The sequence below is a fragment of the Sceloporus occidentalis genome, unplaced genomic scaffold (assembly GCF_023333645.1).
Source record: "Sceloporus occidentalis isolate IW3139 unplaced genomic scaffold, rSceOcc1.0.p SCAF_1, whole genome shotgun sequence".
In the NCBI taxonomy this organism is placed as follows: Eukaryota; Metazoa; Chordata; class Lepidosauria; order Squamata; family Phrynosomatidae; genus Sceloporus; species Sceloporus occidentalis.
Genome location: NW_028316981.1, coordinates 60,128,187 through 60,152,193, shown reverse-complemented (window position 1 = coordinate 60,152,193; position 24,007 = coordinate 60,128,187). Strand labels below are relative to the sequence as shown.

Here is a 24,007-nt window from a genome sequence, read left to right as displayed (position 1 = left end):
ATACCAGGATTCAAAATATTACAAGATGTAGATTCACCTCCCTCTTAATTGAAAGTGGAATACAAGAAAACCTATATACAGTGGAACTGATGAATCAGATTGTTTAGGTAAACTATAAAATCATAGAATCAGATTATTTTAAAGCATTAAAAGCATGTTAATGTTTTATTAAAGCATAAAATTTATATATACAATGTAGTAACAATGAATTTATTTATTAAATATTAACAGCAATATGGGTAAAGATCATACGGTACTGGAGGTATATTTGCTAGAGCTGATGATTGATTTTTCTGTTCACTAAAGACATTTAAATATAAGATAATACCATGGAACTTGTGACATTATGCTGTCTCTGCTATTTTTATTTCTAAAACATCTGATTGTAAATGTATTAATAACATCTGAGAGATTTTAAAAGCCCAACATAAGATGTTTTATACAAGTTTGACAGAATTCCTCTTTGACCTAAGTCACATACACAAATAATCAATAGTTTTATCTAAATTGCTTTTACTTATCTTTTATTTAATGTCTGAAGAAAGCTAAATCCCATCCAGAATTCTGTCTCTCTTTCTCCTTCAAATGCCACAAGAACATTGAAAGACCTCTGTTGGATTAGATCAAAGGCCTCTGTCCTTCAGTATCCTGTTCCCACAGTGGCCAAAAAGATGTGTGCCCAGTGGGAAGCCTAAAAGGAGCATGTTGTCAGTAGTTTTAGATGTAGTTCATGACCATCATGATTTAATAGCTATTGGTAGCCTTATCCACCATCAGTTTGTCTAATCCCCTTTCAAAACCATCCCAGTTGGTGGCCAGTGCTATATCTAACAATCACAAATTCCATTGTTTGAGATATGTGGCATCAAAGAAATGCTTCTTTCAAACTGCCTTGAATCTTCTACCATTCAGCTTCATTGGTTCTAGATTATCAACCAGTTAGCCTCAGGTTGAAGAAAGAGCAATTTTTTCTCCAGATCTACTTTCTCCACATAAAGCACAGTGCTATACATGGCTGTCATTGTATGCCTTTTTCTGGACATAAACCCCCCATCCTAGACATTATTCCCTTTTCTCCCAGGGAATTTGGCTATCCCAGTGATCATAAAAACCCTGAGATTCCATTATATTTTTTTGGGAATATGACCTATTGAAAAAACATTTTACTGGATTTTTAAAAGTATGTTTACAAAGAAAGAAAAGAAAAAGAAGATAAAAAATGTTTATCTGTCCAGTTGTGGAGTACAAGTCTTTCAACAATAGTAACAATACACAGGACCCAACCATGTTGACCATGTTGATCCATGCTTCAAAGATATCATTTAAAAGAACCTATGCTTGCAAACATAAAATATATTTTCTGGTATAAAACTGACGCACTGTTATGCATCCAACAAAAAAGTAACCAGTGAACATGTCCATATCATATGACATTATTGTTGTTGTTGTTTGCCATCTAATCACCTTTGACTTATGTCATTCCTTTGAATGAAAGGCTTCTAAGAGCCCAGATTATCAACTGCCCTGCTCAGGTCTTCCAAATTCAGGGTCATGGCTTTGTTGACAAAAGAAAGCATTATCAGTACAGTGGACCCTTGTTATACGCTGGGGATTGGTTCCAAGATCCCCCGTGTATAACAAAATCCGTGTATGCTCAAGTCCCATTAAATGTAATGGCCTAGCAAAATGGTGTCCCTTATAAAAAAAAGGAAAATCAAGGTAACTTTATACTTTTTTGGAACATTTTCAAACCGTGTATGCTTGAATCCGTGTATAAAAAATCCGTGTATAAGAAGGGCCGACTGTACTACATTACCAACATTTAGCTGAAGTAGAGAGTTTCTTTTTAAATAGTTGTAATGGTGAACAGTATACCTGAAACATCTATTTTTGCTCAACCAAATGAAGTTTTAAATCTAAAGAAATTTTTAGCTATTGAAGATATTATTATTATTATTATTTATATAGCACTTTAGATTTGCAATTATCCATTGATTGACTTGCATAAGATGATCTAACTCTACATTCAGTTCCATTCTTACTTTATTAACATCGAATTAAGTATTTTCTAACAGACATTTATAAATTAGATGTGTTGGTTTCACTTTACTTTTCTCAGTGAAGCAAGAGTGGTTTAAGTACTCAAAGCTGATAGTCCAGGTTACAAATATTTTAATAAATGAATAAATGGATCCTAGGGACATTGGTTCTGTCCCTTTTCTACATGTCTTCCCATTCTACAATATGCTTGTTGTAACATATAGTTGTTTGTATATGCTTTCAGTGAAGAGAATGGTAATTATACCACATATAAATTGAAATATAAAGCAGATATAAATGTGGATAATAATAACAATGGTAGGGTTAATAATTAGATTAATGAACCATTAGACTCCAAGAGCTGCCATTCAATACTAAATAAAGTTAAATTGCTGAAGAGAGCTAGTTGTGTTTTTATATGAATATTGAACACTTTGAATGAGGTTCCATGAAAGACCCACATTCAGCTGCATGCCATTGAAATCTTGAGGGTGGAATTACAATATGAGTTGAGCTCAATGAATCATTTCACAGCTTCATGACAGCAGGCCTGAGATTCCTACCAGTTTCTGGGAGTACAGTATCAGGGGGCTGCTGATTTCATGAGCTGTCTGTGGGCTTCCTTGAGAGGTCTGGTTGACCACTATGGAAAACTGACACTGGACTAAATGAATATTGTACATTGCAGAAAATATTAGTGAAGAGGTTTACAGATATTTCATAATTATTAAAAGATAGCTGATTAGATAATGTCATTGCTGGATTTCTGTTTCAGTATGAATATTTCAATGCTGTCCTTATTAATGAACGAGATGAAGATGGAAACTTCTTAGAACTGGGAAAAGAATTCATTCTGGAACCAAATGACCATTTTAATAATTTGCCTGTGAATGTCACTCTGAGTGATGTCCAAGTGCCAACCAACATGTACAATAAAGGTAAGTGAAAGCAATTTCCTTATTTTATGACATCAAAAGGGGAATGCTCTAGTGATGGCTGACCATGGAACAAAACTGGTTGTAAAACACTTTGATCTGAATTCAGTTGGTTCTTTGACCCTGAATGAGAGCCAAAATACCATTTCATTTCTATCAGTAGTGGCAATAGCACAAGTATTGTATATTATATAAATGTCAACATTTTTCTCCAAGAAAAACTCCCTTTACAAAATATTTACCAAAAAATCCTCAAAATATGAAAAATCATTTTTAAAATGCACAAGAACTCTTATAATCTTGCCAACCAAGGAGACAGCTGCAGTGAAATAGCCAGGCACGTTCTGACCCAATAGAAGAAGCTGAAATCCTCCCATAATTCACTATCAGTGAGTGTGTGTGTTGTCAGCAGAAAAGGTGTCTTTATCAATGACTCTGCTCCCTCTATATCTCATGGACATCTCATCTCACATTTTCCCACTTCATTGATGGTCGTGAACCTGCCCTCACATAGAACCAAGAATTGAATTCCTTTACCAGAATGGGGGCCATTTACAACATAAATATATCCAAATCCTTGGGATTCATCATAGGTTGTTCTTCTGTATGAGAAGGCATGACTCATTAGAAAAAAACGATAATGCCAGGAAAGGTACAGCATGACTTGGAAGAGACTCAAGGGCAGTTAACAACAACAGCAACATAAACTCCAATTGCCTAACTTCATCTTCAAACCACAAAAGTTATTTGTTACAGATAATCTTAACAGTGTATATCATGAAATATAAACTAAAGCCAAAATAAGCTTGCAAGAAGCAATATATCAAAATACAAACCTGTATAAATCAAACTAGAACAATACATTTTATATAAAAAGTTGTGCATGAGAAAAGTATTTGTCATCCAACGTGATGCAAATGAAGCAAGAAATGACCTTTCTGTTTTAAGTAGCCACTAGACACTGCTCTGTCACCTCAGGAAGAACTCCCAGCTGAATAATGCACTTTTGATGAGCTTGTTAACTATTTCTTTCACCCCCCCCCCCCAAATCCATTTGTATTGCAGTGAGCGCTTACAGAATGCAGGAGAAGATTTTATCTGTTTGCCAGAATTATGGACTATTTTTCCTTGATAGATGCTAATGTCCATGCATTTTTGCAGGAATTCATGTCAGCGGGGGATATGTTTTACCTCAGTTCCGCTGACAAAAATCAAACCAACAATATGTTGCAGAGAATTTGAAGCTTGTTATCAGTTTTTATATCAAAACATACAGATCATGCAAACTGGAGGACGGGAAATTCAATCATGTGAAGAAAGAAACTGAGAAATTTTGACTAATTTCCAATAATTATATAAATGAAACTCATTCACACAATATAGCATTATGTACCTATGATGTGTCAATGGACCATTTTCCTACGCTCTTTTCTCACAAAGATTACTGGCTTTTTTCATCAGCATTATAAATCTGCCTTTTATTTTATTTTCTTCAAGCCACCTATCACAATTAATCTGGAAACAAAACCACCTATGGAACAAAAGTTTAAGGAAAAGAATATATTAATAGCTTGTTTCTGTAGCACATTTTTATTTCTTACTTCATTTATCATTGCAGCAATTCTGAAATTAATCCTCAGGGCCTCCTGGGTCATTTCATTTTGGATAGGACTCTTGATGCACTATGAGCCTTGGCTTATGGGCATCCTTCTCCATATGTGGAGAAAACGAAGGAATTAATTTGTACTGTGTTTGATGCTATATGTTGTTTCCATGGACACCTGGCCAAATTGACCTTCCATTGTATTCTGTGGGTGGATCAGGTGCATAGGAAAACACTGAGTTCAAGTAAACTTGGTTCTTTCTGTCCATTTATTACTCTGGGAGGAAAGGGGGAAAACATGAGAAAGTTCTCCTCAGAAATATATTGATTTAGCAAGCCTCAAGGAAGCCCTTGGGTCTATGGTGATTTCATGTTTTTCCTCAGAAGAGCGGTGTAGTTTTACCAACACCAGCACAAGATTTCTTCCACTTTTCTATATAAAGTTTTGGAGCTTATGGCTCAGCAGTTGGTTTGCATAAGATGGTTGAATATTCCACCTTCCACAATTGAAACTATTTAGAACATGTAAACTAAAGATTTGTACATATATCTGTAGAACACATAAGTAAGCAAACCCAGATCCATATTGCCATATCTATGCAGAGCACTGATCTGTATAGTTCATCTGAAAATGATACCATTTTCTGAAATTCAGATATTCTGGAGAAGTAATGGGAATAGGAACTTAGCACAAACACACTGAGGAAAATTATTTTCACTGCAGTGTTGGCCTTATTTTCTTTTAATACAGGCTGCTCTCTGTCTGGTAGAGCTGGTTCAGAAAATAGCATCATTTTCACATATATAGGAACACAAGAATGCATAATTTCAGACTGCTTAGTCAAGGTTCATTGTGAACAATATGGATAGTACTTAAAAAGGAGACAAAGGGGCTCAACAGACAGGCAAGAAGGAGTGGCGAGATGTCGCCCCTTTCTGCCCTGGATCGTTGTTGTGGCAACTGCATACCGTGCCAACGATTTGCTTCCTCTCAGGAGCAAAAAAGAAGGTGCTGTAAGCAGCTTCCTGGAAGGGACGCCATCATGGCACTCACGTGCCATGATGATGCCCCTTCCAGCCAGCGTTGTTAGGGCGCTGCGCCACCCTTGCATCATCATGGTGCACCCCTGTGTAAATCAGTGCATGCTATGATGGCACCTGGGCAGTGGACTAGGGTTCTCAGCTGTGTGGATGCCAAACCCTAGTCCATGTACAGGCCGGCATAATCTTTCGGTCTGTACAGGGCCAATATTACTGGGATCCACTTGATACAAGTTCAGTAAATGTAATTTTGCATTCTGCGTGCCCTGTTTTAATGGATGCATTTCATTTTGTACAATTTGAAGATGTGGACAGTATCGTTGGTAGGCACAACCATTCATGTCTTAGATCCTTGTCCTTTCTGGCAAATAAAAGTGGCCTGCAGAAGACTGGTTGGATGGGTAAGAAGAGTGGCAAGTGCTTCTTTCCAATAAGGCAAGGTTCCAGCCTACCTAAAAGAAGCTGTGGTGAAGCCTTTACTGAAAAAAACACTATGAACCATACCATACCATACCATACCAAATAATTATTTGCCAGTCTCCAGTATTTCATTACTGGGCAAGTAACTGGAGTGTATGATGGTGTCATCCCTCCATCCCAAGTTCATCTTCATCATAAAACAAACCAGGCTTGCCAGTGGGGAAATCACATGAGCCCTGGTGGCGCAGTGGTTAAATGCCTGTACTGCAGCCACTCACTCACAAACTGCAAGGTTACGAGTTCAATACCATCAAAAGGGCTCAAGGTCAACTCAGGCTTGGATCCTTCCAAAATCGCTAAAATGAGTACCCAGATTGTTGGGGGCAATTAGCTTACACTTTGTAAACCACTTAGGGAGTGCACTGATAAGCGGTATAAAAATGTACTTGCTATTGCTATAACAGATGCCTGATAGTCAGCTAAGTCCTCCATCTCTTCAGTAGTTCAGTTGGGGTTCAGAGCAGGAAGGAGGAGAGACCTTCCAGTTCCAGAGAAAGGTGGAGGCTCAGGTTTCTCTTCCCAGATCATTCCCCAGAGACAAAATGAGAGGCTGGAACTGAGATGTCAAGAGGAGTACAGTTGTGGAACACTCTCCCTAAAAACTGCCTGGGATTTGGTCATTGGCTAAACATGCCACCTATAAAAGGAATTTGCAAACACTAGCCACAACAAACTACAAATCCTAGAATTCCATAGCACTGAGCCATGGTAGTTAAAACAATGTCAGACTGCATTATTTCTGCAGTGTAGGTTGGACCATGGTCTCACCAGCCTTACTAACATGTTTTGTGAAGAAATGAGAGAGAGCCTGCTTAAGCTCTGGAATTCCCTTCCCTTAATTCAGACAGGATTTTGCTTATGAACTGGCTGCTGTAGTGTTGTTGTTTTTAAGGGAAGGGTTGTGCCTCTTTCTTTTAAAAATATTTTTAACAAATACTATTTAATTGTTTTAACTCAGTTGTTGGCTTTAATATAATAGCTTATTCAACTGTTCTAAATTTTATAAGTTATGGTTCTAAGCTGTGTTTTGTTTTAATGTTGTAAATTGCCTTGGGTCTTGGACTAGGAGGAAGGAAGGAAGGAAGGAAGGAAGGAAGGAAGGAAGGAAGGAAGCTAGCTAGCTAGCTAGTTGGCAGAATATAAGGAGCCACAGAAGACGATATCACACAACTGAAACTGGAAGTATAATCTAGTGTCAGTCTGAACGGAATCGTGCGTATTCACGTTATTGCACGAAAGGTTACCACATGTGATCGCTGGCAGTCCAAATGCACTCCGAACGCAATCACACATCAATCCACAGTTGAATAAATTCAGTGAACTAGCGAAGTCACAAACCCTATTCCTAGGCAACTTTGCACTCGGTGCACTGTTTGGTGTGATGTACATGTCTCCTTTGGTCCTAGTTCCCCCCACCTCAAATACGGAAAGGGGGGGGGTCCCATGAAGCCATGCTGCAATTCCACTTCAATTTTGCTTCCGCTTGTCCTTCAGCATTGCTGAGGGGAGGGGGGGCTGCTGCCTGCTAATTAAGAGGCCTGGACCGGGAGCTATTGGATAACCATTATATTCACATTTTAACGTGACAAGAGTGAATATATGCTTGTTTTAACGTGAATAGAGCATGTTCTTTCAACAATTCTTCCCGCCCCTCTTTCATGGCTGGCATCCATATTTTTTTGTGGATTTTTCGGGCGATGTGGCCATGTTCTAGAAGAGTCTATTCCTGATGTTTCACTTGCATCTGTAGCTGGCATCTTCAGAGAATCTGTGGCTGGCATCTCCTCTGAAGATTCCAGCCACAGATGCTGGTGAAATGTCAGGAATAAACTCTTCTAGAACATGGCCACATAGCCCAAAAAACCCACAAAAAACTATTGAAATGCAATGGATTTTAAAGTAATGGGAAAGAGGAAGATGAAGCTGCAGGAGGCAATGGTGTATCATTATAATACTTTGGCAGAAACTGAAAAGCAGACAAAGAGGGAGGAATAAGTGGGAAAGGGAAAGTTTTTATTATTACAAAACATAAGACGGGAGCAAGATGAACTTGAGCATTGTAGGAAAGCTGTTGATCTTTAGGCACAGTTCAAAGTGTTGATTTTGACCTATAAAGCCATATATGATTTGGGTCCAGGCTATCTGAAAGCCCATATTCTGCCATACTAGCCCTAGTTGGGCTTGCGAACTGCAGGAGAAATCATTTATTCACTCCAGGGAGAAATCTTAGAATCCTCCAAAACCAATTGATAGGTGATACACTGTGGTTTTGATGAGACTGAATATGGCAGAAGATTTCCATATCAATAGAGCAGGAATGGGGAAATTGTGCCTTGCACAAGGCATCCCTGAAAACCTGCAACTTTAAAAATGAGCAGATTTTCAGGATGTTTTCCCCAAAAACCAGCTCAAAATGGGGCATTTAACTTTCAAATTTAGCCATTTAATTCTCTCACCCTGCAGAGGGTGCTTGAAAATGCCTGAAAATAAAAACAGAAGGGATGTTCTTGCATTTTGAACATTGCCAGAATACACATGTTGTTCCCCCACCTTGCACAGTTGCCCTCTCTGACTGTAGAGGTCCAGGAGGAAGCTTTCAAATGTATTTTCTGCCTATTTGCAATATCCTTGCTGCCATCCTTTCTAGACATCTTAAATTCATATGAGTACTAAGGCACTCAAGTTCAAAGGCACTCCGAGGAACAAAATATGAACTAAGAACATAGGAGTCTAAATTTTCATCTGATACTCATTTTATATTCAATTTGTCTGAATTATTTGTTTATTTTAGCAAAGATGGCAACACAATTGAGTATATTTCTCACACTTTCCCTTCCTGTTCATCGGCTTTTGGCTCTTAAAATTAGCAGGAGAGTTTAAAAGTCTCATAGAATAAAAAGAGAAAATCTGAAACATAATGAAATAGATAGGGTCAGAGTTCCATCATGTCATATTATATGTTATATATTCTATATTCTTAACTAAATGGCTTTTGGAAAAAAAGATATTTTATAAAAATGTTTTTCTCCAAATCTCCATGGGACTTATATTTTTAGTTTGACATGGCTGTTTGCTTCTCCCAGCACATGATTTGTGATGGTAGACTCCAAAGTTTAATTTTTGAATTTGAACTTAAACAGTCCCTTGATCTTTCAAGCCTAGTGTGAGGAATAGAACGCCATGTGTGGAGGAGGGTGATCTCATCAGATGTCTCTCACTGACTCTCCTGTGCCATGAGTTGATTTTCTAAAAGTTGATAAATGTAGTTTGTAATCAAACCTCTGATTGCCTTGGAAGAGAAACTCTTCTGAGTGTATAGAGTCTTCTCAAAAATATATTCAGATGTGACGAACCACAGCCAGTTTTGATGAAGTAGGGTTTTTTTTCCAATTTGCCACTTAAAAGAAGCTATGAATATCATTCAGTCATACTTCCCTAGCAGCTCTTTCCAAGTGACTGTCAAGCTAAGATTTCCCGTTTTCTTGAATATTATAACCTAGATTTTTTTTCATCCATTCACTTATGTACATTGATTAGAATCTACAACTGGAAGATATATGAAATATCTTCCCTTATGATAGTAAAAATGTATGTGTGTGTGTTATGGAAGGGAAAATCTCAACTGTCACAGTGTGCAATTTGTTGGTTTTCTTACCTGATAACCTTCATGCAGCATGGTGCTGAAAATACATGCATGTTGGATATAGGATTTTAGAATCTATTCTATCTTACACTTCATATATGAAACATTAAATTAAGTTTTCATTTTTCATTTAGATTATATTCTACCTTGGATAGGATTTATACTTTACTACTACTTCTTTTTTAAAAATACCCCCACAGTACCTAGGTTTGCCATATATCATGCCATATTTTATTCTCATTACTGGTATTTTCTTTAAAATATGAGATGTAAAAGTATGATATCATATGAAATACCAGATGATCTGTAGAATACGGCCCGTGCAGTTTAGAGACCAGAAACTACAGTTCTAGCTATTTCTTTTGTTTATGTGTACCGAGAATAGATGAGGTAGAATTATAAAATCATAGAGTTGGAAGAGACCACAAGGGCCATCCAGTCCAACCCCTTGCCATATAGTATATGCAAGTGACTGCTCTCTTGAATGTATCCTTGGCAGTCATTTCAATCACTCCCCCTTTTTACTAATAACTGAGGTAGTTGTGACAAAGTAATCTTTGCCATTTGGAACATCCAGGGGACTGGCACATCTTATGTCCCAATTGTGGTGCTTCATATTAGAGCTTTAAAATAATAAGTTACAAATTACAGTTTACTTGAATTACTTAATTTTTCTTCTGCCAGATATATAGTCAACAGATGTATACTTAATCTAACATTGTGAGGATGTAATGTAGTGAGTTATTTCACTATAGTTACTTGAGAGTAAATGTAACCTTTTAAGTTACTTTTATAGTTATAGGAGTATTCCTTCTCTAAATAGAGGAAGAATATCAGGGGATTCAGGTGCTGCTCATACACCTAATGGTGCAACTTCTTCCTGTTGTTGTGGGCATTGAGAAAGAGGCAAGTAGTTTTGGTTTTGGTTTTCAGAAAGTGGGAAGGAAAAAACATAACTCTAACAGTAGCTGACTACAGTACTTATTTGTCCCTTTAAACTATACATATATCTAATTATATACTGTAAGTATTTTTCCAATGCGAAAATGCTGTTCTAAATGCTCCCATGAGTAGCCTTCTGACAAACAGAAAGGTTTATGTCCCATATGATATGAACAGAGGAAGGACTGGGCTGGCCCCACTGTTTGGAAAGGGGTAGAGAAAGTGTCTGGGATCAGGGTCTTTTGTGGGCCAGTTTTTTCTACTTGGCCAATGTTTGCCTGTCTCTAATGTAGAGTGTGCAATTTAAAATGTCATGCTTCAACTCCATCCTTTGATCCCAGAGCTTAAATACTCTGAAGGCATTGGATCTTGTCTGATCTTGGGAGTTAAACAGACTCAGGCCAAGTTAGTACTTGGAAGGGAGACTGCTAGGAAAGACCAGTTGCTCTAGTCTATATTTCAGAGGAAGACAATGGAAAACCTCCCCTGAATAAATCTTGCCAAGAAAAACATATGATAGAGTCACTTTAAGCCAGAGTTGGCTTGAAGGCACAGCAGTAACAAATGGTCCTCCAGAATCCATATGCACCTATTCAGTCCATTTAGATATTGTATATAAAGAAGGGAGGCTGGGCAGCCTGTGGAAAACATAATAAACATCTGAACAGCCCTTTATCTTTCACTCTTATATTGCCTCCCATCTCATTTTGCTTGGTAGAGGAGGTGGGTGAGATGTTCAGTAGTCTTAGTACCTAATAGGCATAGGTTTCAAATGACTGCCAATGACCACCAACCATTCATAGAAATGGCCTAGAAGGTAAATGAAGTGTACTGTGCATTGATATTTTCAGTCCCAGCTTTCTTTCAAGATAAGTGCCTTAATCTCATCACTACCAGAAATAGATTTTTATTCGTATTCTGCAGACCTATTTTCTTTGAAGCACCATCATTTATAAGTGCTTCCCTGCAAACCTAGTTTCCTATAAAGCTGCTCCATTGTTTAAATTAATAGCCCTCTAGTTCACAGTTCTTGGCTATAAATTTCTCAGCACACTCCCCTTGCTTTCAGAGACTGGGCTGAGCTTTGTGGGTGGAGTGAATGGAATGGAGATAATTATACCCTGTTTTAATGGTTCTGATCAGTAGGATTCCTCATTCTTGATTTATGTATATATGTATGTATTAGTAGTAGTATTAATAGTAGTATTTCACCAAATGGACTCAGAGTGGCTTACAATTTAAATGAACAGTACAATTAAAAACATACAAAAGTGATGCATTAAAATAGAATTAAATTATTGTAATTTTTTTTTTAAAAAAATCACGTTCATACATACAGATCTGTGTGTGTGTATTTAAAAATGACTACCGGTTTTCTTAGAAGTCCTTAAATAAAAGGATTTTGATTAATATAATTTAATTGACTAAATAGCCATTACTCTCAATTCTCATCTATGTTACCATTCTTCTAGATTTCTTTATAGCGCCATTTATTATTTCTTTTGAATACTAGCATCATAGACGACAGATGAAATCCCATGTACAGATTGATATTTAGTAGAAATGCCTTAAAATAAACACAGTACTGTGAAAGCAGAACAGAAATAGGCTCCCCAGTCATTAGCAGATGTGATTTTGATTCTTCAAGAAGAAACCCACAAGCCTTTAGAGGCATTACGCTTTTGAAAAAAGAGTGATGAAATACACAGTTTGAACACTCACACCCTTTACTTCTTTGAGCAAGCTTCTTATTGTCTATGAGAACATTGGGTGTTGAAAACCAGGATCAGAATCAGTGACGTTGTCACCCCTGGTGTCACCTGGTGCGGGAGGGGGGCTGCTTGGGAGCATGGCCAAAAGGGCATGCTCACCCTTCCATCTTCCCTGTGGTAGCAGCAGTCTACTAATGAGTAAGGCATGGCAATGGTCTATTTATTTATTTATGGTATTTATAGCCCGCTCTTTAGCTGTAAAGGCTCTCAGAGCGGCTTACAGGTAGCTATTCAGATGGTTCCCTGCCCTCAGGCTTACAGTCTAAAAAGACATGACACAAAAGGAGAAGGGAATGGTGGCGGGGAAGGGGATCAAGTCCAGTGGTTCTTCTCTCCCTCTGAGCCTGGACCAAGGCAGATGGACTGGAGGGAGGGCTCTTTCTTCAGGCTAGCCCTGTTGGAATTGGACCTGCCTTTTCACTCCCTCCCATGTAGGGTTGCCATATCCCTCTGCCTCCAAACTGTCCACCCCTTCCCAGCCTTTCAACCAATCAGAGAGGAATCTGGAGGCAGGACTTCTGATCACAATGGCCATTGGGGCTTGTAGTTGCCAGTAGGAACCCACTGCGACTACAAGCCCCAGCGGCCTTTGCGACCAGAAGTCCCACCCCCAGAAGCCTTTCATTGGTTGCGAGGCCGGGAAAGGGTCGGGCATCCTGCAACTTCAGGCCCCAGTGGCCATTGCGGCCAGAAGTCCTGCCCCTTCCTCCAGCCAGAAGCCTGTCCAATTGGCTGTGAGGTGGGGAAGGGGAGGGATATCCAGCCATGCTTTGTGGGGCCGGGGAGGAGGACCAAAGAAGACAGAGGTTAGTGGGCTGGAGGACAAGGGTGGCAGGCTGGAGGACAGGAGGCCAAAACTCAGGATTGTCCCACCTAGAATCGGGACATGGCAACCCTACTCTCAGGTTGGATGGTCTACTTGTGAGTAAAGCACTGCTGCACCCTATCTGTGAGTAGACTGTTGCAACCTCTTCCTGAAGCCAGGAGAATCCTGGCCTTTCAAGGGAAGAGAGGAAGGGAGAGGGGGAGTCTGAGGTTCACTCCGCTGCCCTTCCCCTCTTGGCCAAGGGTGGCGACAGCAGTAGCGGCTGATAGGAAGATGGGTGAGTCCTTGTTGCAGCAGTGATGGCTGAGGAGTCTTCAGGGCCTATGATGCCCCCGCACTACTTGCCTGATCATTGATAACCATTCACAGCCTTCCTCCTCCTCTCTCCTTCTGTGGCCTCTCTGCTTGATGAACAAGGGAAAGAGGGAGGGAGGTTTCCCTGCCACTCCCTTCTTTGCCCCTCCTCCTCCTCCTCCTCCAGGGCCCTCCCTCCCTCCCTCATTCACTCACTGAGAGGGGGGAAGAGTGCCAGCCCCATCACGCATACCGAGTTAGCCCTCGCCACCCCATTGGCTGCCACCACCCAGGCGGAAAGCCTGATTAGGTGTCACCCACTGCAGACCACAGAACCACACACCCCAAGTGATGTGACTGATAAAACTGAAAACTCTTTCCCATTTTCAAACTGTGTTCAAAAGGAACCTTGACGATATACTTGTATTTGGAAATTTTAATTTGTTCTTGTTGGCAAGAAGAAAGCCAACTCCTGGCACAGTCTGTGTGCAAGTCACCCGAATGCAGCCAAAACAATAATATAGCAGAGTTCAAAAACATAAACACCCAGTTATTGATATTGGCAGTGCACTCACCACTTTTCACACTCACAAGAAGATGACTCACAGGCAGTTGATTCATGCAACGTTCTGGAGGCTTTCATATTCAGTTGCAATGTATACAGTATGATTCTCTCTCTCTCTCTCTCTCTCTCTCTCTCTCTCTCTCTCTCTCTCTCTCTCTCTCCACACACACACACACACTCCTTTCTGACTTCCAAACAACTGTCTGTTCCAAACAACTCTTCTAACCACAGCTACCCATACCTGACCAGTTTTTTTGGGCCGCTTATATAGGAGGTTGACTCTGAGTCATCACTCAGTCACATAGCATGATGAAACTTTGCTGCAGCTTGCTTCATGCCATGTACTTGTGACTCAGATGTTTGTTGTTGTCTCATTTCACCTGTCCCTCAAAATATTTTTTCTGTTGTTATAGGCACCATACTCCTATAGTTCTTGAATGCTCTTCACTTGAAAATGATATTGGAGATAAAAATGTTGCAGCTTCATATTTTCTTATAAAACAATTATCAGTGTGTATATAGCGTTGCATGGGCCTTCCTAATACAGCTCAATAGAAAGATTTGTTTGTTTTATTTTCATCGGAAAGAAATATGTATGTACCAAATTGTCACTTCTCACTAAATAATGTACATTAATTTGGACCAAAGGCTTCCATCATGGATATAGGAATAACATATTTTTCTTTAAACCAAAAGCAACATGTCATATACTGTACTTCCATAAAAATCAGACAGAACTTTCTAAGCTTAGTGGAGGTGGCTTTTAAAAGATAGAAGGATTGAGAGAAAAATTGCTAGATGTAACAGCTGCCATAAAAACATGCATTGGAAACTAGTCTTTGATATTTTATAGCAACGGACATCATATTCAATGCTTTCTGAAGTCCTTTGGGATTGGCTATGCCAGGCATATTTTCAGTAGGTTGTGAGGCAAATGTAAATATTCTAGCATTTGTTTATAGTACAGTAGAAAGGTTTGTAAATGTACAAAAGATAGACACACAGTTTCCTCTTGCATGCATATGTGAGAATATGATTTCTTCACATTTGTTACTTTAGAATATGGCAGTTATTCATTTTCCTTGCTATATAAAACAGATCCTGCTTTGATATTATTTGGAACTGTCTTGGAGGAAGAAGGAAGGAAACATTAATGCTTAGTGAAGGAATCATATTTGATTCAAAATTAACACATCTTTAAAATGTATTTATACATCGTCATTTTATTTTTACTCTGTAATAATTCATCAAGAGCAATATATAGATGCTACATACTACACTTGATCATAGCCAAAAGGCCAAGAATTTTTTTTAATAATCTTATCACTGTTTTCCCCAAAACTGGCTATAACCGATATAGCCAATATAAGTACGTAGTTTTGTGTTCAGGAAGTCCTTATTTTCTCCCCTAAAATATAGAACAGTGCTCAATTGGATTGTAGAGTTGTTTGTAGAACTGTGGTTTTGGAAATTTACTCCAAAACTAGTTCCCAGTATAACAGGACAAAACCACATTATGAGGCTATAGTCTCCCCAGTCTTTCTTTGCCTCCTTCACCCTCATGAAGTCATACAAGAGGAGAAAGGAGAGAGAAGATTGTGAAAAGCTAAACCTTCCCTGACCTGACTCAGCTTCTCTCACCTTGCCGTTGGAGAGTCTCTCTCCCCTGCCTCAAGAAACCTCTTTGAAAACTGAATAGTTTTTGAAAATGTCTGGCACTGGAGAGAAAACTGATTAAATTATTTGTTCTCCCCCATTGGAACAGTTTAACAGAACACATTACCAGGCATCACTAAAAGACACATGTGAATTCACTTGAATTGAGGCTTGCTCTCTAGGCAAAGTACAGACAAATGTAACCTTAATTTCAGTGCTTTACTGTTTTTATTTTTATGTCCTCTCTCAATTTCTGCAGATAGAAATTCCCTTTATCAGAGTTTGTTGTTGTTAACTGCCTTTGAGTCATCCACAACTCATGACAACTTGTGGATGAGACATCTTCAAGACCCCCTGTCCTCTGCCTCTCTGCCCAGGTCCTCAGATTAATGCCCATGTCCTCCCTGATTGAGTACAGCCATCTGGCATGTGGTCTTCATCTCTTTCTACTGCCTTCTACCATTTCCTGACATCGTTGTCTTTTCTAATTAGTCTTTCCTTCTCATGGAGTATCCAAAGTATAACAACCTCAGTATTTCAAAATACTGTTTGAAAACACTGAAATCCTGGACCATGCCAACCACTACCATGTCAGGATGCACAGGGAAGCCATTGAAATCCACAAACATCTGGATAATTTCAGCTGGAAAGAAGAAACCCTTAAAGTGAACAAAATTTGGCTACCAGTCCTGAGGAATAGCAAAATAAGGGACTCAGCAAATGCAAATAGGAAACCATTCAGAGTCAGGGGCTTTCCCGGCAGATAATGATCACCAATTAGCAGACATTAATCCTCTTTTGCATTAGCCTCCCTGCCTGAGGCCAGCCATCAGCACAGAACAATACACATGCAAATCACTCCTGCGTTCCCAGGCTCACACAGTATATATACACCCATCTTTTTCCAGGCAAAGCATTCTCTGAAGATGCCAGCAACAGATGCTGGTGAAACGTCAGGAAGAAAATTTTCTAGAACATGGCCATATAGTCCGAAAAACTCACAAAAAAACATGGATGCTGGCCATGAAAACCTTTGACTTCACATTATAACAACCTCAGTTTGATCATTTTGGCTTCCAGTGAGATTTCAGGCTTGATCTGTTCAAGGACCCATTTGTTTGTATTTTTGGCCATCTATGGTATCCTCAGCACTCTTCTCTAGAACCATATTTCAGATAAGCTAATTTTCATCCTATCAGCTTCTTCACTGTCCAGGTCTCAGATCCATACCTGATGATGGGGAATACAATGACTGGAAAGATTATAACTTTAGTGCTCAGGTTTATATCTTTGCACTTTAGGATCTTGTCTAGTTCTTTCATGGCTGCCCTTCCTAGTCTTAGTCTTCTTCTATGTCTTGACTGCTGTCTCTGTTACAGGAAATATTTAATTATTTCAATTTCCTCATCATCTAGGTTGAATGTAGATCCTCTGAGGTCATTATTTTTGCTTTCTTTATATTTGACAACAAGCACTCTTATTTATCAGTGAGATATGAGAACATGTAAGAAGGCTGACTTCAATGCATTGTGAGGCAGTAGGGGCTGATCAGTGGGATGGTGAATCCACCCTGGGTTTTAGTCCAGACTTTAAAGGAGCTGGACGAGGTGCTATACCCTATTACCAAGATAGACCAAACAGCACAGTATTCAGATTAAAACATATAGTGGGTTAGCCCCTCTCCAATAGTACTGGTCCACTGTAATACGTTTTGCCAACTGATTATGAAAGTGTTTACTAGTCTCTGTATAGCATTGGTGAGGAAATTAAATGCAAAACTATCTACGGCCAGCATTTACTTTTGAGTTCTTCATCCTGTTGTTTTCCCTGTTTCACTTTGGATCCAGCTTAGAAATTAAAGCCTTTACCCTTAAATTCCTTAATCTAAATGGAGGGTGTGGGTTCCACAGGATGTGAAGGGACTATAGGGAGTTTATGAGGGAGTTTGCTAGGCAGACCCAGCTCCATCAGGGCTAGCCTGGAAGAAGAGACTCCTCCCTCCATAACTGCCATCTTTCAGCCTATGAGGGAGTTGACCAGGCAGGCCCAGCTCCAGCAGGGCTAGCCTGAAGAAGAAGAGCCCTCCCTCCAGTCCATCTGCCTTGGTCCAGGCCTCAGAGGGAGAGAAGAACCACTGGACCTCATCCCCTTCCCCACCACCATTCCCTTCTCCTTTTGTGTTGTGTCTTTTTAGATTGTAAGCCTGAGGGCAGGGAATCGTTTATTATCCCTTTTGTTGTAAGCCGTCCAAATTCCTAGTGATTGGGCGGCATATAAATAAATCCTATTATTATTATTATTATTATTATTATTATTATTATTGGCTGTGACTTCAGAAACTGTGGAGATTATCACGTGAGGAGGCTTCTATTCTCCTCCCATGATTCATTCAAATTTAAAGTGTTGAAATCACATGATGGGAGTTCACATCCCCACATTTTTCTCCCATCAGTAAATCGCAATTGTCAGCTTCCCCATGTGATAATACCCTTATCAGCATACATGTCCCATCAGTAAAGGATCTTCCATTATTGCCAAATGGTGGCTCCATGATGCTTTACTGATGGGACAAGTGCACTGGTTGCAATTTATTGATGGGAGAAGGATGGGAGAAAAGTGCGGGGGTATGAACCCTGATCATGCTATTTGCTTTAAATTTGAATTAATCATGTGAGGATGATGGAAGCCTCTCCATGTGTTTTTGATGGCTTTGTGAGGCAACCTTATGTGTGCACTAACTTATGCTTCTTGAACTCACTGGGAGGAGGGGGATTTTGGTATTTCTGGATTTTCTCTCATAAGCTTTCCCTCTCATATCACACTACACTGATACAATACTATTATTCCACTTTTAATACTATGGTTGCCTCTTGTGGAATTCTTGTTTTTATAGTTTAGTGAGGCCTAAGTGTCCTCTGGCTGGGAATTCTCAATGCCCCTTCTTAAACTGCAGATCCCAAGATTCCATAGGAGATAGCCTCAGCTGTTAGAGTAGAATAATAGTGCTATAACAGTGTAGTGTGACATTGTCATCAGGCTCATATATATGTGGTTGTACAGGATCACTTTACATTGTTGCTGAATGTGAGACTGGTATGCTCAACAGTTGGAGCTGTAGGAGTTACTCATGTGGTGTTTCAGTCTTCTGACACATGCTTTCACTGCATTAAGAGTTTCATGGAAAGTCCCTTATATTCAGGATTATTGAACCATGAGAAACAGTAGAGGTGTTGTGGCTCCCCAAACAGCCATTCCAAATCACTTGCTTCAGCAAGCTGAGATTGTTGGTCTGTGACTTTGGTCTTCAGAGGACATTTTCTTCTTTCTAGGGAAGGTGAAGGAGCATCATTATTACTTTTGCAGGACATTGCAGAATGCCCATCTGTGGTCCAGTGATGCATGGCTAGTACACATTTCTGAGCCAAAGGCCTGGGAGAAGGTTTTTATTAAAAGTGGAGAAAAGAGGGAAATTCTTTCTGGTCAAGCCATACAGCACTATCTGCATAATGTTATGTGTGTGCTCCATGTAGTATTCAGTTTTCTGTGGAAGCCAGCATGCATGGTTAGTCTGTGGAAATAAGAAAGTTTAAGAGTTCACATGCTGTTTTGCTCTAATTGCAGCATGAAATGGAACAGAATTAATTATTGCCCAGACACAAATTTGTAATGTTCATGAGTCTGGATAAATTGGCAGACTGGGTTGTCCAGACATACTTCATCAAGATGATTTTGATGTATGCAGCAAACTGTGACAGCAGCACTGCACATGGCTGGGTTTCGAGGCATCAAAAGGTACTGAAGCTATGCACAGCTGCACATACACGTACAGAAATCAGTGGCATGAATTTAGAAATGTCTCCAGCTCACTATAGATTGTCCAAACATCTGGAATTTTGCATAGACAGCCCCCTGGTTGACCTGGGAAAGCATTTAATCAAAATCTAATTAATTCATTGTTGGCAGCTTGGTCCCTCCCCCCCTTTTGTTTCAGCAGCAGGTAGCTCATTTCCTGCATTTTAAGAAAACTGAAGGAATACTCCTTCTCAGTCTTATTCCCCACATTGTTTACATTCAGATTTTTTGAGGAAGGACTGTAAATCTCATTTGGAAGTATTTAGTTAAAATTATTTCTACTCAGGGTCAACTAATGTTGCAAAGGAAAGCAGAATTCATTGGAAAACTCTCTATAGTTCTGTCTCTTTCTAGGGCTGCAACTGCACTGCAGACCTAGAAAGAAATAATGCTGCTTGACAACCCTTTAATTGTCATAGCCTAGTGCTATGAAATTCTGTGGTTTGTAGTTTTTTATGGCACCAGAGCTCGCTGTCAGAGAAGACAGAATTTCTCACAAAACTACAAATCCTAGAATTCCACCAAGACAGTTAAAGTGGTGTGAAACTGCATTATTTCTGCAGTGCAGCTGCAGCCCTAAAAAGAAACTGGGAGAAGGTTTATCACAATTTCTGTTTTATACAGAGTAGTCAAACACACAACTCCTTCCTCCTTTTAATATGATGAAGGGTTTGAACATTTCTGTTATAGGCACTAGTTCCATCACCCTGTCTTTTAATTACAAAGAAAAGAGGGTACTCCCCACTTTGTAACTGAGGGACCATATAGTTACATGTAGATAGTTATAGGTATATAGATACATGTGAAAATCAGCATGACTATTTAGCCTCTTCATGATAGTACTTTCTGTAGAGAACAAACTGAAAAAGACTGCCCCGAATCCTAATTTGCAGGCAATGCTTTGCCATCTTGACTGATTAAAATTACATCAGGGAGATGGTTTATATGTTTACTCCTGAGACAAACATGGATATGGCAAGAATCTGGGAATAGTTAAACATGCTCATGTTTGTCTCATTTGCCGACAGGCAGTAACAAATCCTTCCTATGTTCCACATTTCGACAGACTTGTGGGACAGACTTACGGGAGTGTTTTTCTAGCTGAAAGTGCATGGGAAGTAGAAACCTGTCACTGAACAGTATTAGGGAGTTTCTTTCAATCCAGTTTTGTTTTGTTTCTCTCTCTCTCTCTCTCTCTCTCTCTCTCTCTCTCTCTCTCTATATATATATATATATATATATATATATATTATATACCAAGATTCCGAATACAGAGGGATACAGATTTATTTTTGTTCTAGAGTCTTGGGGACATGCTGGACAGATAAATGATTGATTTTGGTATTTCTCTATTTATCTTCAATTTAAAATTGTTTTGACCTGTTTCTGCATTAGTTTGTAAAGTCTGTAAAATCAGTTTTTCAAAAGTCTCCATGGAAATACTTATTTTTCTGCCCATTTTAATTATATGTCCTTTTTTCATGAGGTTTTGCTTCAATATACCGTATGCATCTTTGCAAGCCGTGCAATATACTACAGTAACAGCATTCTTTTCAGGCTATGTTGTTTACATTCTCTCCCTCCCCCCCCCCCCCAGTTCATATACTTTTTTTAATATTTTGCTAATGTAAGCTTTTTTTTAAAAAAAAAACTTCAATAAATTGTACTGAAAAGTTCTAAAAGGTGTGTATACTGTTTTCTGCTTTGCACATTTATTTGGAAATTGCACCTCTGATACATTCTTAATGTGATACAAATAGGACAAATTCACATTTGGAATGGGTGAGTTAGTGAGACATGGGAATGGTGGGACATGGCCTATTATCACTCTAAGTGAAATGCAAACAAAATTAGGACCAGGTAGGTTTATGCTATCATCTGGAAGCACTAGACATTATACGTGACTGAGCTATGCACATCTGGATGTGATCAATATGTTGGATGGAATATCAAGGTTATATAATGATAATGATATGAAATACTTTTAAAAACTGTGTAAGAGGTAAAGGGGTCAAGGAACACCAGGAAGAGCAATCAGAAAAGGCTAGGGATACAAAAAAGAAGGGCCATGTTAGCTAGCAATACAAAAAATAAGGGGCATCTTCACCATCATCATTTATTTATACAGTGCCATCACTGTACATGGCACTTGACAAATAAAAGAACAACATAACATAGGCATACAATCTAATTAAGACATGACACAAAAGAAAAAGGGAATGACAGCATGGAAGGGGGATTAAGTCCAGCAGATACTGCTGCTTCTTCTTTCCCTTTGAGGCCAGGACAGTGGTAGTTCGGATGCCTTCTGCTTCTGATCTAATTATTCATGGTGGCCAAACAGATACTTCTGAGGTGTCCATAAGCAGAGGTTGATGGCAGTATGTCTCTTCAACTGTAATTCCTGAACAACTAGGAGTTAGAGGCATTCTCCCACTGTGCCCAGAGGTTCTGTACAGCCACCATGACTAGTAAGCATAGGTAGGCTATCCCAGATGAATAGAACTATTTTGAATAGGATCTGAATTTTAAAAATCAGCTGGTTCCAGGAAAGACTATTAACAGAGCATTTCCTTCCATGATTTAAGTTCCTGTGATGGTGCTGCACACTGTTATAGTGAACAAACAATCCTGTTAAATGCACAAATTCTTCGGATTTTCTAGTAGAAAGGAAGGAATGAGTAATCTGGAAAAAGCTTAGAAAAGTAATTTATGGACTGTAAATTATCATGTCAGGGATTCTGGGAGTTATAGTACAAAAAGTCATTTTTCTAAGCTCCATCAAGAGTACGTCTCTCCCCTCTCCCTCTGGCTCAGGCAATCTGCAACAGTCTTCAGGCAGTGAGGCCCAGGCAGGGAGTAATGCAGAACCCATTAGTAAATCAGTTTAGTTTCACCACCTCAAGTCTGGAGCCTTACCTCATAGCTAACAAATCTTGAGTTACAATCTCTCTTGGTATCATCTGGTGCCAGTATTGTATAAACAAAAACTAATTCTCTGAAAATGTGTGTTCCCTATTTTTCTTCTTCCCAAAGATGCATATAGCATGTAAGTTTCTTCATTATCATAATGCACCAGGTTTTCTGCTTTCAGTTTCCTAACAATGGAAGTTGAGCTATTCTCCACACTTTTGCCAACAGAATCCAAGTTGTTGTTGATATATGAGTTGACATCACTATATGGCATTTTAAAATACATAGCCCTGTTACTCTGGATCAGTATGCAAAGGGACTTTGGAATATCTTTGGGACTAACTGAGAGAAAGAAAGGAGGTGATAATACAACCTTCTGTAGACTTAAGTCTGCTTTCACAGATGCACATGGCATTTATTTATTTTTCTTCAGACATATTACTAATGCACTGTTGTCAAACAGAGACAATTTGATTGTCAAGAATGGACATGTAGCCCAATTTATTCTCAAATAGTATGCACACACTTTCTATCCCTTATCTGTATTGTAGGAAGATTTTACTTATTCAGACCAATATTGTTAATTCTCTCTGACAGTAGTTCTAGAGGGTTTCAGGCAGTATTTTGTTGTAGCCCTATCTGGAAATTCCTGGTGGTCTACCATACAAATAATAACTAAAATCCATCCTGATTGACAGCTGGAATCAAACAGGATCAAGGTGTACTCAGGGTACTACCCTAGATCCTTTAAAAACTTCAGCAGATAGAAAGCTGAGGTCTCATGTCTCCTTCTGTCATTGTTAAAGGTAGGTCTGCTTAGCTATGCTATAGCCACGATGAGAGCTTAAGTGTGAGAGGTATACAGCTCTGCCAGATTGTGGTCTGGAAACCATGCTGTATAAGGAGTGGGCTATGTTCAGTCTGGAGGAGAGAAGGTTAAAGGGAGACATGATAGTCACGTTTAAATATTTAAAGGGATATCAGGTTCAGGATGGAGCAAGCTTATTTTCTGCAGCTCCAGAGACTAGGACACAAAGCAATGGTTACAAACTACAGGAAAAGAGAGTCCACCTACATCTTATGAAGAACTTACTGATGGTAAGAACTGTTTGACAGTTAACATCACCTTGGAAAGTGATGGAGTCTCCTCCTTCGGAGGTTTTTGAACAGAGGCTGGATGCAATGGCGTTACTGCCCGGGGTATCACCTCGCTTGGCCAAAAGGGCATAACTCCTCACCTACCTGGCATGTAATAGCTTACTCATGATCAAAATGGTGCATGGCAGTGATGCTCTGGGCACTCTGTCTCCCACGTGATGGTATGCTCATGAGTAAAATGGTGCACAGCAGGGAAGGTGGGATGCACTCAGTTGGGTGTTACCCCTCTTCTGGGGTGTCACCTGATGTGGTACGCACAACCCCCTAGTGATGCAACTGGATGGATG

The 24,007-nt window shown here is 39.3% G+C and overlaps 1 protein-coding gene across 3 annotated transcripts in view; it reads left to right on the top strand.

Annotated features, from left to right (window-relative positions):
- Positions 1 to 24,007, top strand: part of CACNA2D3 (calcium voltage-gated channel auxiliary subunit alpha2delta 3) — a 717,368-nt gene that overhangs the window by 277,640 nt on the left and 415,721 nt on the right. For all 3 annotated transcript variants that reach the window (XM_089522601.1, XM_089522591.1, XM_089522612.1), the window contains exon 5: positions 2,816 to 2,978. In XM_089522601.1, the coding sequence (XP_089378727.1) occupies positions 2,816 to 2,978 (163 nt within the window). The remainder of the gene's footprint in view (positions 1 to 2,815; positions 2,979 to 24,007) is intronic.